General features: G+C 42.9%; 1 protein-coding gene across 3 annotated transcripts in view; it reads right to left on the bottom strand.

Moving 5' to 3' along the window:
• The window catches only part of NRCAM (neuronal cell adhesion molecule), a 515,870-nt gene that overhangs the window by 222,180 nt on the left and 281,083 nt on the right, over positions 1 to 12,607 (bottom strand). For all 3 annotated transcript variants that reach the window (XM_029616764.1, XM_029616763.1, XM_029616765.1), the window contains exons 7-8: positions 6,910 to 7,080; positions 5,066 to 5,122 (exon numbers count right to left, since the gene is read on the bottom strand). In XM_029616764.1, the coding sequence (XP_029472624.1) occupies positions 5,066 to 5,122; positions 6,910 to 7,080 (228 nt within the window). The remainder of the gene's footprint in view (positions 1 to 5,065; positions 5,123 to 6,909; positions 7,081 to 12,607) is intronic.

Raw genomic sequence — 12,607 nt, 5'->3', positions numbered from 1 at the left:
AGAGCGGTGGTGGTCCCGCTTCACAAGAGTGGGAACAGGGAGGAAGCTGGCAACTACAGACCGGTTAGCCTCACTTCGGTGGTGGGAAAAGTAATGGAGTCACTGCTGAAAGAGAGAATAGTGAACTATCTACAGTCCGGAGAATTGATGGACCAGAGGCAACATGGATTCACCAGGGGAAGATCCTGTCAGACAAATCTGATTAACTTTTTTGACTGGGTAACCAAGGAATTGGATCGAGGAAGAGCGCTTGATATCATATACTTGGATTTCAGCAAAGCTTTTGATACGGTTCCGCACAGGAGACTGGTGAATAAAACGAGAAGCTTAGGAGTGAGGGCCGAGGTGGTGACCTGGATTGCAAATTGGCTGACGGACAGAAGACAATGTGTGATGGTAAATGGAACCTTCTCTGAAGATAGAGCGGTTTTAAGTGGTGTACCGCAAGGATCGGTGTTGGGACCGGTCCTGTTCAATATCTTTGTGAGCGACATTGCGGACGGGATAGAAGGTAAGGTTTGTCTTTTTGCGGATGACACAAAGATCAGCAACAGAGTGGACACGCCAGAAGGAGTGGAGAGAATGAGACGGGATCTAAGGAAACTGGAAGAGTGGTCGAAGATATGGCAGCTCAGATTCAATGCCAAGAAGTGCAAAGTCATGCATATGGGGAGTGGAAATCCGAATGAACTGTATTCGATGGGGGGGGAAAAGCTGATGTGCACGGAGCAGGAGAGGGACCTTGGGGTGATAGTGTCTAATGATATGAAGTCTGCGAAACAATGCAACAAGGCGATAGCAAAAGCCAGACGAATGCTGGGCTGCATAGAGAGAGGAATATCGAGTAAGAAAAGGGAAGTGATTATTCCCTTGTACAGGTCCTTGGTGAGGCCTCACCTGGAGTACTGTGTTCAGTTCTGGAGACCGTATCTACAAAAAGACAAAGACAAGATGGAAGCGGTACAGAGAAGGGCGACCAAGAAGGTGGAGGATCTTCATCGCATGACGTACGAGGAGAGATTGAAGAATCTAAATATGTACACCCTGGAGGAAAGGAGGAGCAGAGGTGATATGATACAGACTTTCAGATACTTGAAAGGTTTTAATGATCCAAAGACAACGACAAACCTGTTCCATAGGAAAAAAATCAGCAGAACCAGGGGTCACGATTTGAAGCTCCAGGGAGGAAGATTCAGAACCAATGTCAGGAAGTATTTCTTCACGGAGAGGGTGGTGGACGCCTGGAATGCCCTTCCGGAGGATGTGGTGAAGACCAGAACTGTGAAGGACTTCAAAGGGGCATGGGATAAACACTGTGGATCCATAAAGTCAAGAGGCCGCCAATGAAGAGTGGGTGACTCGCCAGAATGACGGCTACTGCCTGGAGACAATACCCTTATTCAATAAACATACACATGCTTACTGTGACTCCAACATCGCTCTAAGCTTCAACAGCAAGAGGAAATGTGGAAAAATGGATTTACACTCACAAAGAGGGGAGTAGCTGGCTTGTTACGGCGGTTACTACCCCAAACCAAATAAGCCTGATGCTTCACCTTCAATGCATATACAGCATAGTTCTCTGCTTCAACGGCAGGGGAGAAGAAAAAAGGGTTCGCACTCACAAAGTGGGGAGTAGCTGGCTTGTTACGGCGGTTACTACCCCAAACCAATTGTGTCCGATACTTCACTTTCGATGCATATCCAGCATGGCTCTCTGCTTCAACAGCATGGGAGAAGACTGATACATCACGCATTTCCAGCATAGCTCCCTGCTTCAACAGCAGGGGAGAAGAAAAACAACCAATAAGGACTGTATAACATAGTCTGGGTAAAACAAATAAGTATGGGTGTAGCTTGCTTATTGCGGCGGTTACTACCCCTACTACCCCTAACTAATCAAGCTAGATATTTCAATGGTGGGGGTGGAAGGGAAATAGAACCAAGAGCTAAGAGAAACAGATAAGTATGAGAGAAAAAAACGTGTGAAGCTTGCTGGGCAGACTGGATGGGCCGTTTGGTCTTCTTCTGCCGTCATTTCTATGTTTCTATGTTTCTATATGTTTCTATATATATATATATATACTGTATTTTTCACTCCATAAGACGCACTTTTTTCCCCCAAAAATGGTGGGAAAATGTGGGTGCATCTTATGGAATGAATGTAGCGTCTTGCTCTCTCGCGCACCACCCCCCACCTTCTCCCAACTCCGCCCAATCAGCATGGTGGTGCAGGTGTGTCGTATTCTGCCAGCGGAACTTGAGCTCCCTGCCGGTCTGCTGTTCCCGGGGTGCATCTTGCTGCGAGGGTCGGCGCGGCGCAGGTCAGACATCAGCTGATTGAACTGCGTGGGCTACGGAGGCCCTTCCAGTTCAGACGGCTGGCATTTGACCTGTACCGCACCGGCCTTCGCAGTGGGATGCACCCCGGGAACAGCAGACCGGCAGGGAGCTGTTTGAACTGGAGGGGCCTCCGTAGCCCACGCGGTTCAAACAGGTGATGACTGACCTGCACCACGCCGATCTTACAGTGAGATGCACCCCCGGAACCAGCGGGGAGCTCGGGCTCTGCCGGAGGACCTCACTTGCAGTCCAAAGTAAGAACTTCACTCCTTGTGGTTTGGATGTATTGGAGAGTCATGGGGGTGGTATACTGCCTGGGATGGAGGACACATGACACAGACCAGCAAATAGAATTACTGCCTGTGCTGATTAAGTGGCTACCTGTTGAAATATTAGGAGCAATTGACTATTTATTATTGAACTTTGGAGCAGTCATGAAAGTTTAAAATAACTGGTGTGAGAGCTGTGTGTATGAGGGAGAGTCTGAGTGTGTGATTGTCTGTGGGTATGTGTACATGTGAGGGAGAGCCAGTGAGTTGAGTGGGGGAGAGAACTAGTGAGTGTGAAAGAGCCTATGTATGTATGTGAGGGACAGAAAACCAGTGAGTGTGTGTACCTGTGTGGATATTCTCCGCCTTACTGTAAAAAACAAAACCAAAAAAAATATGCCATGGATGGCCACCAGGGGGGAGCTCTGTACAGAGCCCATCATGGGGACAGAATTTTTTTCTTAATTTTCCTCCTCTAAATCCTAGGTGCGTCCTATGGTCAGGTGCATCTTATAGTGCGAAAAATACGGTATATATATATATATATATATATATATATAGGACGCACCTAGGATTTAGAGGTAATTTTCTGCTTACCAGTTTACTGAAAATGGACTTCATAGTATGTGCCAGTGTCAGTCAAAGCTTTGTAGAAACTTTGACAGAAAAGTTTTCCATACAGGGCTCCATCCTGTGATGTACCCATATGTGAGGACTACCATCCTGCTTGTCCTGTGAGAAACATTCTTTCGTTTAGAAAATTGGTGCAAAGTACCTACGGACTTTTCTGCACTGCCGCAGTCTGAAAATTGCCAATTAGAGGACAATTTTCAAAGCCATTAATGCCAGTAAATAGCAATTGACACAGGTAAAATGGCCTGAATGAAGATTTCCCTCCTCAAATGCAGCTAAACATATGCGCGGCTTTCCTTGCATGTATACTTTTTAAATGCAATAAAAATGGTGCTCCTGTAGGCATCTTTAGGTCAGGGGAAGAAAATAATACATGCATATTCAGTTTTCAAATATATGCATGCTATATTGCCCTTTCCATTGCTTGTACCATGAGTAGACACTGACATTTTTAACATGAGAACTTTACACTTGCTAATTTTCAAAGAGAAACACAGATTGTGCTCTTTGAAAGTCTGTGTAAATTACACATATTAAGGGTTTGATTTTCAAAAGAATTTACGCAAATAAAACCAAGTAAATGGATTTTATAAAATTGCCTTTGGAGCTGTATGCATAAAAGTTTGCATTTAACTCACTTATGCGTGTATTTTTATGAATACAAGAAAGAGTCTGGGAGGGGTGGACAAATCATTTACATGTGCACTTTGGATTTTCAGAATTAAGCGTACACATTTACACCTGCTCTGGAAGAGATTCTGAGCATAGCCTTAAAGGTGAATTTTAAAAGCCCGGTGCATGCCAAAATTGGGAAAATGCATGCACAAGTTGGGCTTGTACATGTCAAATGAATTTTAAAAGCCACTCAGATGTGCATGTATCTCCTGCTGCATGCACATCTCATTTGATTTCAAGCAGGGGCATGGACTGGGAGGGTTATAGGCATTTCAAGGCTTAACCAAGAGATGTATGCGTAAATGCTTACATGCCCTGGTGCGCAAGCAGATCAGCTGCTGCATAACTTTACTTTTCCTTTGGAAGCGGTGTAACTTAAAAAATATAAGAAATTAGCCATTTCTACCAGGCTGAAAGGGTCTGGGCTATCTGGGGGAAGTGCGTGATATCTAAACGGGGGGGGGGGGGGGGGGGGGGGAGAGGGGGTTTGGAGAACCTAGTTCTTAACTGGGTGAACTAGTGGATGAACTGCTGGATGAAACTGGCAATGGCTTGCACGCCTGTTATAGATTACCCTGACTTATGTGGAAGAATCAGGATTTGCGTGCCCAGGGATGCCCCAATTAAAATTGGACACATATGTGTGTGTGGCCAGGCTATTATATAATGTGCGTGCAAGTTATAAAATGGCAGCGTATCTAGGTGCATGCCGACACCCACACGCCAAACTGCGTCCATGCGCTGGATTGAAAATTACCATCTTAATTTTCAAAGCAGACTTAAACACGTTAAGTCCACTTTGAAAATTCAGGCAGACTTCAGCATTATGTATATTCTTATAAAATTGGGCTCTAAAAGTTTGCAACTACGCAGGCTATTTGAAAACTGGACCTTGTTCCAGAATCGCTAAGAGCCTTACAGCATCCAGTTTTAATATTTGGGTCCTATGTACCAAGCATTTTTTCCATCAACAAAAAATGGGAGAAAACCTTAAATGCATTGGCTCCTAGGAGTATATCATCACCAGAACTAGCAATCTATATTAGAAACTAAGCATAATAAATAAAGATTAGTTAGCCATGAAGGTGATGTTAGTTAAATTCTAGAGTTAGAGGGAAAAGTCATTGGTGATCACCATAACTCACCACCATAAAACTCAGTGTCACTCAGATTGGCTGCAATAGTTTCATTCATTGCATCCACTAAAATAAAATATCAAAAAATGCATGAAGGCTTGCAATAAACTCAATAAGTATTTGGCAAATCTGAATAGACAAAAATAAAAATGTGGTCTAATCCATGTTAGGGCACTATTGTGAATGTATATCTAAATTTACTATTAGAAGAGTAAGCATTAGTGTATTTTAATAGGGGTGTCAATAATTCTAGAGCAGTGATTCTCAATCCAGCCCTTGGGATGCACCTACCCAGTTTGGTTTTCAAGATATTGACAATGAATATTCATGAGATACATTTGCACACAATGGAGGCAGCACAAGCAGATCTATGTCTTGTGGATATCCTAAAACAGACTGGTTCAATGTATCTCAAGGAGTGGGTTGTAAACCCCTGCTAGAGTATACATTATACATTCAGTAGTGTATATTTATTTAAACTGTTCTTCTAAGGAAAGAAACAGGGAGAGTGTTAACCTTATTCATGTCAATAATATTTAGAATTGTACTACAGTTATCATTAGGGATGTGAATCGTTTTTTGACGATTTAAAATATCGTCCGATATATTTTAAATCGTCAAAAATCGTTAGGGCCACGATACAATACCAATTCCCCCGATTTATCGTTAAAAAATCGTAAATCAGGGGAAGGGGGAGGGCAGGAAAACCGGCACACTTAAACCCCCTAAAACCCACCCCCGACCCTTTAAATTAAATCCCCCACCCTCCCGAACCCCTCCCAAATGCTTTAAATTACCTGGGGATCCAGCGGTGGTCCAGAACGGTGGCGGTCCGGAACGGCCCCCTCAATTGAATACTGTTGTCTTCAGCCGGCGCCATTTTGCAAAATGGCCGCCGCAAAATGGCGGCGGCCATAGACAAAAATGATTCGACGCAGGAGGTCGTTCCGGACCCCCGCTGGACTTTTGGCAAGTCTTGTGGGGGTCAGGAGGCCCCCACAAGACTTGCCAAAAGTCCAGCGGGGGTCCGGAACGACCTCCTGCGTCGAATCGTTTTTGTCTATGGCCGCCGCCATTTTGCGGTGGCCATTTTGCAAAATGGCGCCGGCTGAAGACAACAGGATTCAATTGAGGGGGCCGTTCCGGACCGCCGCCGTTCTGGGCCACCGCTGGATCCCCAGGTAATTTAAAGCATTTGGGGGGGGGTTCGGGAGGGTGGGGGATTTAATTTAAAGGGTCGGGTGGGTTTTAGGGGGTTTTAGTGTGTCGGCTCACGATTTTAACGATTTTCACGATAGTTTACACACCCAAACGGCAACAATACGATTCCCTCCCCCTCCCAGCCGAAATCGATCGTTAAGACGATCGAGGACACGATTCACATCTCTAGTTATCATAATAGCTAAGCTGTAATATTCAGTTGCTAAGCGGCTAGTTAAGTTAGCCGGATACACATTTCCAGCTAACTTAACTGGGATATTCAGAATATACCCGAGTAAGCTGGATATGTGTATCTGGCTAACTTTAGACCTGCCCTATGGCATGTCTAGAGTTAGACGGTTAACTTAACCGGCTAACTCCGTTCCTACTCGGAACACCTACCTCCCACCCCATGAACGCCCCCGATTTACCCAGCTAAATTCTAGCCGGATAAGCCTGGATAAGCCTTTTAAATATGTGGCTAAGCCATTTAGATAGATAACTTTCCTGTTATCCATCTAAATGGCTTTTGAATATGTACCGTAATGTGGTAAAATAAGCCATTTTTAGGTACTTTCAAGTGTGATGCTCTTTAGAAACCTAAATATTCTAATCAGTTTTACAATTATTACATTGAAGAATTCAATACTTACTTGTTAAAACTTTGACAGAAATGGGCTGCTTCTGCTGGATAGTCTGAGTATGATTAAATCTTGCATAACAAATATAATCATCACGGGTGTCCTCTTGTTGCACATTGGAGAAATAAAGGTCTCCATTTAGACCTTGAGAAACTCTTTCACTTTGTGGTAACCTTTGAAATGCTAAACAAATAAAAACAAAATTTTTACCTCAATACTTATGATTTGGACAACACTTAATGTGTAATACAGTTGCACATTTTTAATACCATAGGAATATTTTCTTGTTTACCAGCTGGGCCAGAACTATATGGGGGAAAACAAATGTTTGACGTCTAGCCAGACAGGATTGTAAGATTGCAGATAAATTTGCAACAGTGCTAGTAAATGCTTAGTAACATGAGGAAAGTGAGCCTGCTGCTTCTGGTTTCATAGAGCAGGATAAGTACTGCTTTTAGTGGTCACCAAGGAACAATTCTGTACAAGCAAAGGACTAGTCATCACTCTAGTAATTTAATTTTTATACATTACCTCAGAAACCAAATCGGGAGTCGCACTATTGAAATACTAGGGACAACCTTTAGAAAGCCTATTCACCCGGCATTAATTCAGATATATTCTGAAACAACTCCAAAGGAATGAAATTGTAGCTCACCATGAACACTCATGAAGGCAACCAACAGAAAGAAAACTGAATTGCAGATTTTGACTTGTTATGTTTGCTTTTAATTTAAAGTCTCATCCATGGCACAGGAACTAGAATTATTTTTTTTGATGACCCCTTGGCTAAGGATTTCACTTCGGTATTTATTTTCACAGAAAAGCAGCATTTTGATACAAGAATAGTTAATAAATATCTTTGCTTTTTTAATATTCTGGATAAAGTTACATTTCTTTCCTGTGACAGGTATTCTCCATAGGCTCTATAGCAGGACAACTGATCCACACAAATGTGTGACAACATCCAATGTGCCACTAAGGAAAAGCTCACTCAGAGATCAGAAAAAACTGAGAAGGATTTACTGAGCATGCACTGGCATTCCTATGCAGCTGCCACTGCTCAGTCTTTATTTAAAGTTAACTCTAAAGGGAGAAGGGTGGGATTGTATGGCAGATTTGTCCTGCTGTCTGCAGAGAACACCTCTTACAGGTAAGCAATTTAGCTTTCTCAGTGAACAAACAGGAAAGTAATCAGCCATATAAGTGGGGACTCCCAAGCTGAGGGGGTGCATGAATTTTTTTGTATTACACAGTATTAACAGTGGAATATGCAACCCAGGAAAATGTTAGAAGTTGGTGGGAGAGATGAAGGAATTAATTTAAAAAAGCTACTGAGAACTGCTTGGACAAAACTGCTGTTTTGACGTGAAGCATATTCTAGGGAACGAGCAGTGAACGAATGGAGAGAAGACTGATATGCAGCCTTGCAGATGTCTTCTTTTCAAAGCAGAGCAAAGATAGGCTAGGGAAGCTGCTTTAGCCCTGACTTGATAGGCTTTCACCTTAGCTTGAAGATGTCCTGACTATTCATATCAATAAGAAATGCTCTCCGAGATTCAAGAAGAAAAAGTTATTTTTGTAACTGAAAAGCCCTGCTTAACTGGGTTAAAGGAAATGAATAGTTGAGAAAACATTCTGTAAGACTTTGTTCTTTCTAAACAGAATAATAAAGCTTTTTAGCAGTCTAATGTATGAAGAACTTATTTGCCCTTGTGGGTATGTGGTCTCAGAAAAAATGTTGGCAACACAATGGATTGGTTTAAATGAAACTGAGAAACTTCCTTTGATAAAAATTCAGGGTGGGTTTTCAGAACAAGTCTGTTGTGAAAATTCGAGTATAGGCAGTGTATGAGACTAGGATTTGCAGGTCACTTGTTCTCCAAGCAGAAGTGACTGCTATAAAAAATAAACCTTTCACAAAGGAATTTTAACTAATGTTGCTAATGGCTCAAACGGTATTTTCATGAGCTGAGCAAGAACCACATATAGATCCTAAGAGGCAGGATTATGTTTAATTGGAAGTTTAAGATGGGTTAAATCTTTCATGAATCTAGTTATCAAATGTTTGTTGCACTCCCCAGCCGCTGCAGGCCCGAGGCCGGGTTCACTCATGCCCGACACTGGCTCTCCAGTCTGGCCCCCTTCCTCTTCGGTGGCAGCAGGCAGTAGTTCTCACTCCCGTTCTGCTCTCTTGCCTCCTGGGGCGCTCCGCGTGGCAGGGAATCCCTCTGGGCCCGGCTAGGCCTATCCCCCACCATGTGGCCAGACGCTGCCACCGCCTCCTCTTTGGCCCGATGGCCCTAGGTGCGCACGAGCTCATCTCTTCTAAATTTAAAGGGACCGCAACCCCTTCTGATGATGTCTACAAATTCTCCTATATAAGGCAAGCTCTGGCAGTCAGAGCTTGCCTTGGCAACAGGTCTCCACGCTGTTCAGCTATGCTCTGCGTTGCCTGTGTTCCTGATCCTGCTTCAGTTCCAGTTCCAGTTCCTGCCTCCATTTCCCTTTCAGATGGATTCCTCGGTCCTGACTCTTCACCTGGATTTGATGTCGTGCCTTGCCGCCTGCCTCTGACCCACTGCCTGGACTTGACCTCGTGCTTTGTCGCCCACCTCTGATTCTTCACCTGGACCCAACCTGCACCCAGTGTCTGGACTCCTCTCCCGCCAAGCTGCCTACTACTCGCCAGCCTTCTGGTTCTGCCTCTCAGTCTTGCCAACTGCCTTCCTGCAGTTTGGCTCTTTCGATAGCTGCTGTCCTCCAGTGTGTCCCTCTCAGGCCATCCTTACGGGATCATCCATACAGAGGCACACTTAAGTCCCCCAAAGGCTCAACCTGCAGGGAACGAGGGCTGGTATTGGTGAAGCTCCAGCTGGCCTCCACTTCCCGTCCAGCCTCGCCTCCCTGATGTTTGCAGAGTGCCACACAATTGTAAACGTTTCTGTGCTATGTGATTGTCTAATGACCATTCATGTGGTTGCAACTGGTGATATAATCTGTCCACTATCAGAATTTGACTTTCTGGAAGATAGACAGCTATAAGGGAAATCCTTTGGGAAAATGCCCAGTGTTAAATCTTGGATGTTTCCTGATAGAAATTGAAGAACCTGTTCCTTCTTGTTTGTTGATATAGAAAATAGATACTTGGATATGTCTGTTTCTATCAACACCACTTTGTGTTTTAACCACAGATTTAATTCATTTAGGGTGCTGAAGATTGCTCTCAGTTCTAGATGATTTATGTGGAGTAACATTTTATAAGGAATGACAGGTCTTAAACCAGGGAACCTCAGAGTCCAGGGAGCAGATCCTCAGGATTAGCCCAGGGCTGGCTTTGGTACTAGTCTGTCTGGCAGGGACTGCCCATGACCCTGTAAACCATGATTGGATCAACCTTGGATATCCTCAGATTGGATGATGTACATAAGGAGACCTTGCTTAACATACCCTTGTTGGTTGAAACAGTTTTCTAAGGCCTTGCCAGTGGAAACACTGCTTGACTAGCCTTGATTCTTGATCCACACCTGATTCCTGATCCATGTCAGAGTTCTGATTTCGCCCATGCCCTCAGGTATTACTTAGACCATCAAGTCCTGGCCATGGCTCGCATGTGCAAGCTCAGCCCATGGAGAACAGCTGCAGTATCGGGCGAAGACACTACTTGGGTGCTGTGCATGGTGAGCTTCCATACTTAACTGCTGATTACAAAAACCCCTGGCCTCCTCCAAATTCAATCCTTGTCCTCCCTGGAGAGGAATCCTTGTGACACCTTATAACTTTCTTATAAAGACCAAGTTCCTTGAGGTTGTTCAGATGTTCTCCACATCCCTGATTACAGGCATCTGTGGTTACCATAATTTGAAATTGAGGTTAGTGGAAAAAACTGGCCATTCAATAGAATTTGAATGATTTGATCCAGTCATCATGCCAAAGAATAGATAAGAATGTCAGATACCTTCACTTTGTGTCATTATGGCTGTAAATGTCCCTTTGCCCTTTTACTGTTATAATCTTGAAGCACTCTCATGCCTTTATACTTTTGATGAAGTCTACCCACCATTTAAATTAGAAATGATTAGAAAAACCCAATTTTGAAGCCCAAAATAGACTGCAGTTCAGTGTGCTGCGGCAGTCAAAAAAGAAAACAGAATGTTGGGAATTGTTAGGAAGGGAATGGTGAATAAAACAAAAAATATCATAATGCCTCTGTATCGCTCCATGGTGAAACCACACCTTGAATACTGTATACAATTCTGGTTACCATATCTCAAAAAAAAATATAGTTGCGATGGAGAAAGTACGGAGAAGGGTGACCAAAATGATAAAGGGAATGGACTGTTCAGCTTGGAGAAGAGATGGCTGAGGGGGGATATGATAGAGGTCTTTAACATCATGAGAGGTCTAGAACGGGTAAATGTGAATCGGTTATTTACTCTTTCGGATAATAGAAGGACTAGGGGGCACTCCATGAAGTTAGCATGTGGCACATTTAAAACTAATCGCAGAAAGCTCTTTTTCACTCAATGCACAATTAAACTCTGGAATTTGTTGCCAGGGGATATGGTTAGTGCAGTTAGTGTAGCTGGGTTTAAAAAAGGATTGGATACGTTCTTGGAGGAGAAGTCCATTACCTGCTATTGATTTCGAAAATAGCCACTGCTATTACTAGCAACAGTAGCATGGGAAAGACTTAGTTTTTGGGTACTTGCCAGATTCTTATGGCCTGGATTGGCCACTATTGAAAACAAGATGCTGGGCTTGATGGACCCTTGGTCTGACCCAGTATGGCATGTTCTTATATTCTTATGCAATGTTTCCCCCATTGACTTTAATGGTAAACAAATGAAAGAATAACATTTATTTATTTATTTATTTATTTATTTATTTAACAATTTTATATACCGACATTCATCAGTGATATCACATCGGTTCACAGCATAACATAAACTAGTGCCTGGGATGGCGCTTTACATCGAACAAGTTTAACATAAAACATAAATAACATATTAACAAGAGAGTAATTAAAAGGAGGGGGAAATATAAAGAAGAACATAATATAAAATAACATATTAACAAGAGAGTAAATGAAAGGGGGGGAAATGTGAAGGATAATTAAGAATTAAGTTAATTCTTAAATTATTGTAAGCAAGTGTTGCAAATATTTACAAAATGTACAATGATAGGGAATAACATAAAATATATCATTTGTGTAGAAAAAGGGGTGAGAGGGAAGAGAAGGGAAGGAGGGAGGGGGAAAAGGGATAGGAAGGGGGGTAAGGGTAACACAATAGAGAGAGAGGGGAAGTAAGGTGTATATATTTTAGAGAATAGCCAGGTCTTGAGGGGAACATGGATGAGAGCGAAGAACAATTTACGTGTATGCTTTAGAGAAGAGCCAGGTCTTAAGCTTTCGCTTGAAGGTTTTTAGGCATTCTTCTTGTCGTGAAGAAACATGAAGAAACAACATGTTTTTTCATTTTTAAATAATGAATCAAATGGAGATGTCCTACAAAATGAATCAATGAACCTAAACTAAAATGTTCCCTCTGCACATCGCTAGCAGGTTTTGCCCCTGGCTGCATAGTCATATTTCTTATAACAGACTTATACTTTGTATTTGGATTTAAATATTTTAAACCGATGTCTCAGGCTATTCCTTAGATAATAAAAGATACTATCCTCCCAGAATTGTGGCTAGACACAGGTATGA

This window comes from Rhinatrema bivittatum, chromosome 9 (assembly GCF_901001135.1).
Source record: "Rhinatrema bivittatum chromosome 9, aRhiBiv1.1, whole genome shotgun sequence".
NCBI lineage: Eukaryota > Metazoa > Chordata > Amphibia > Gymnophiona > Rhinatrematidae > Rhinatrema > Rhinatrema bivittatum.
The sequence above is the reverse complement of the archived record's forward strand: the minus strand, read 5'-3'. Positions and strand labels throughout refer to the sequence as shown.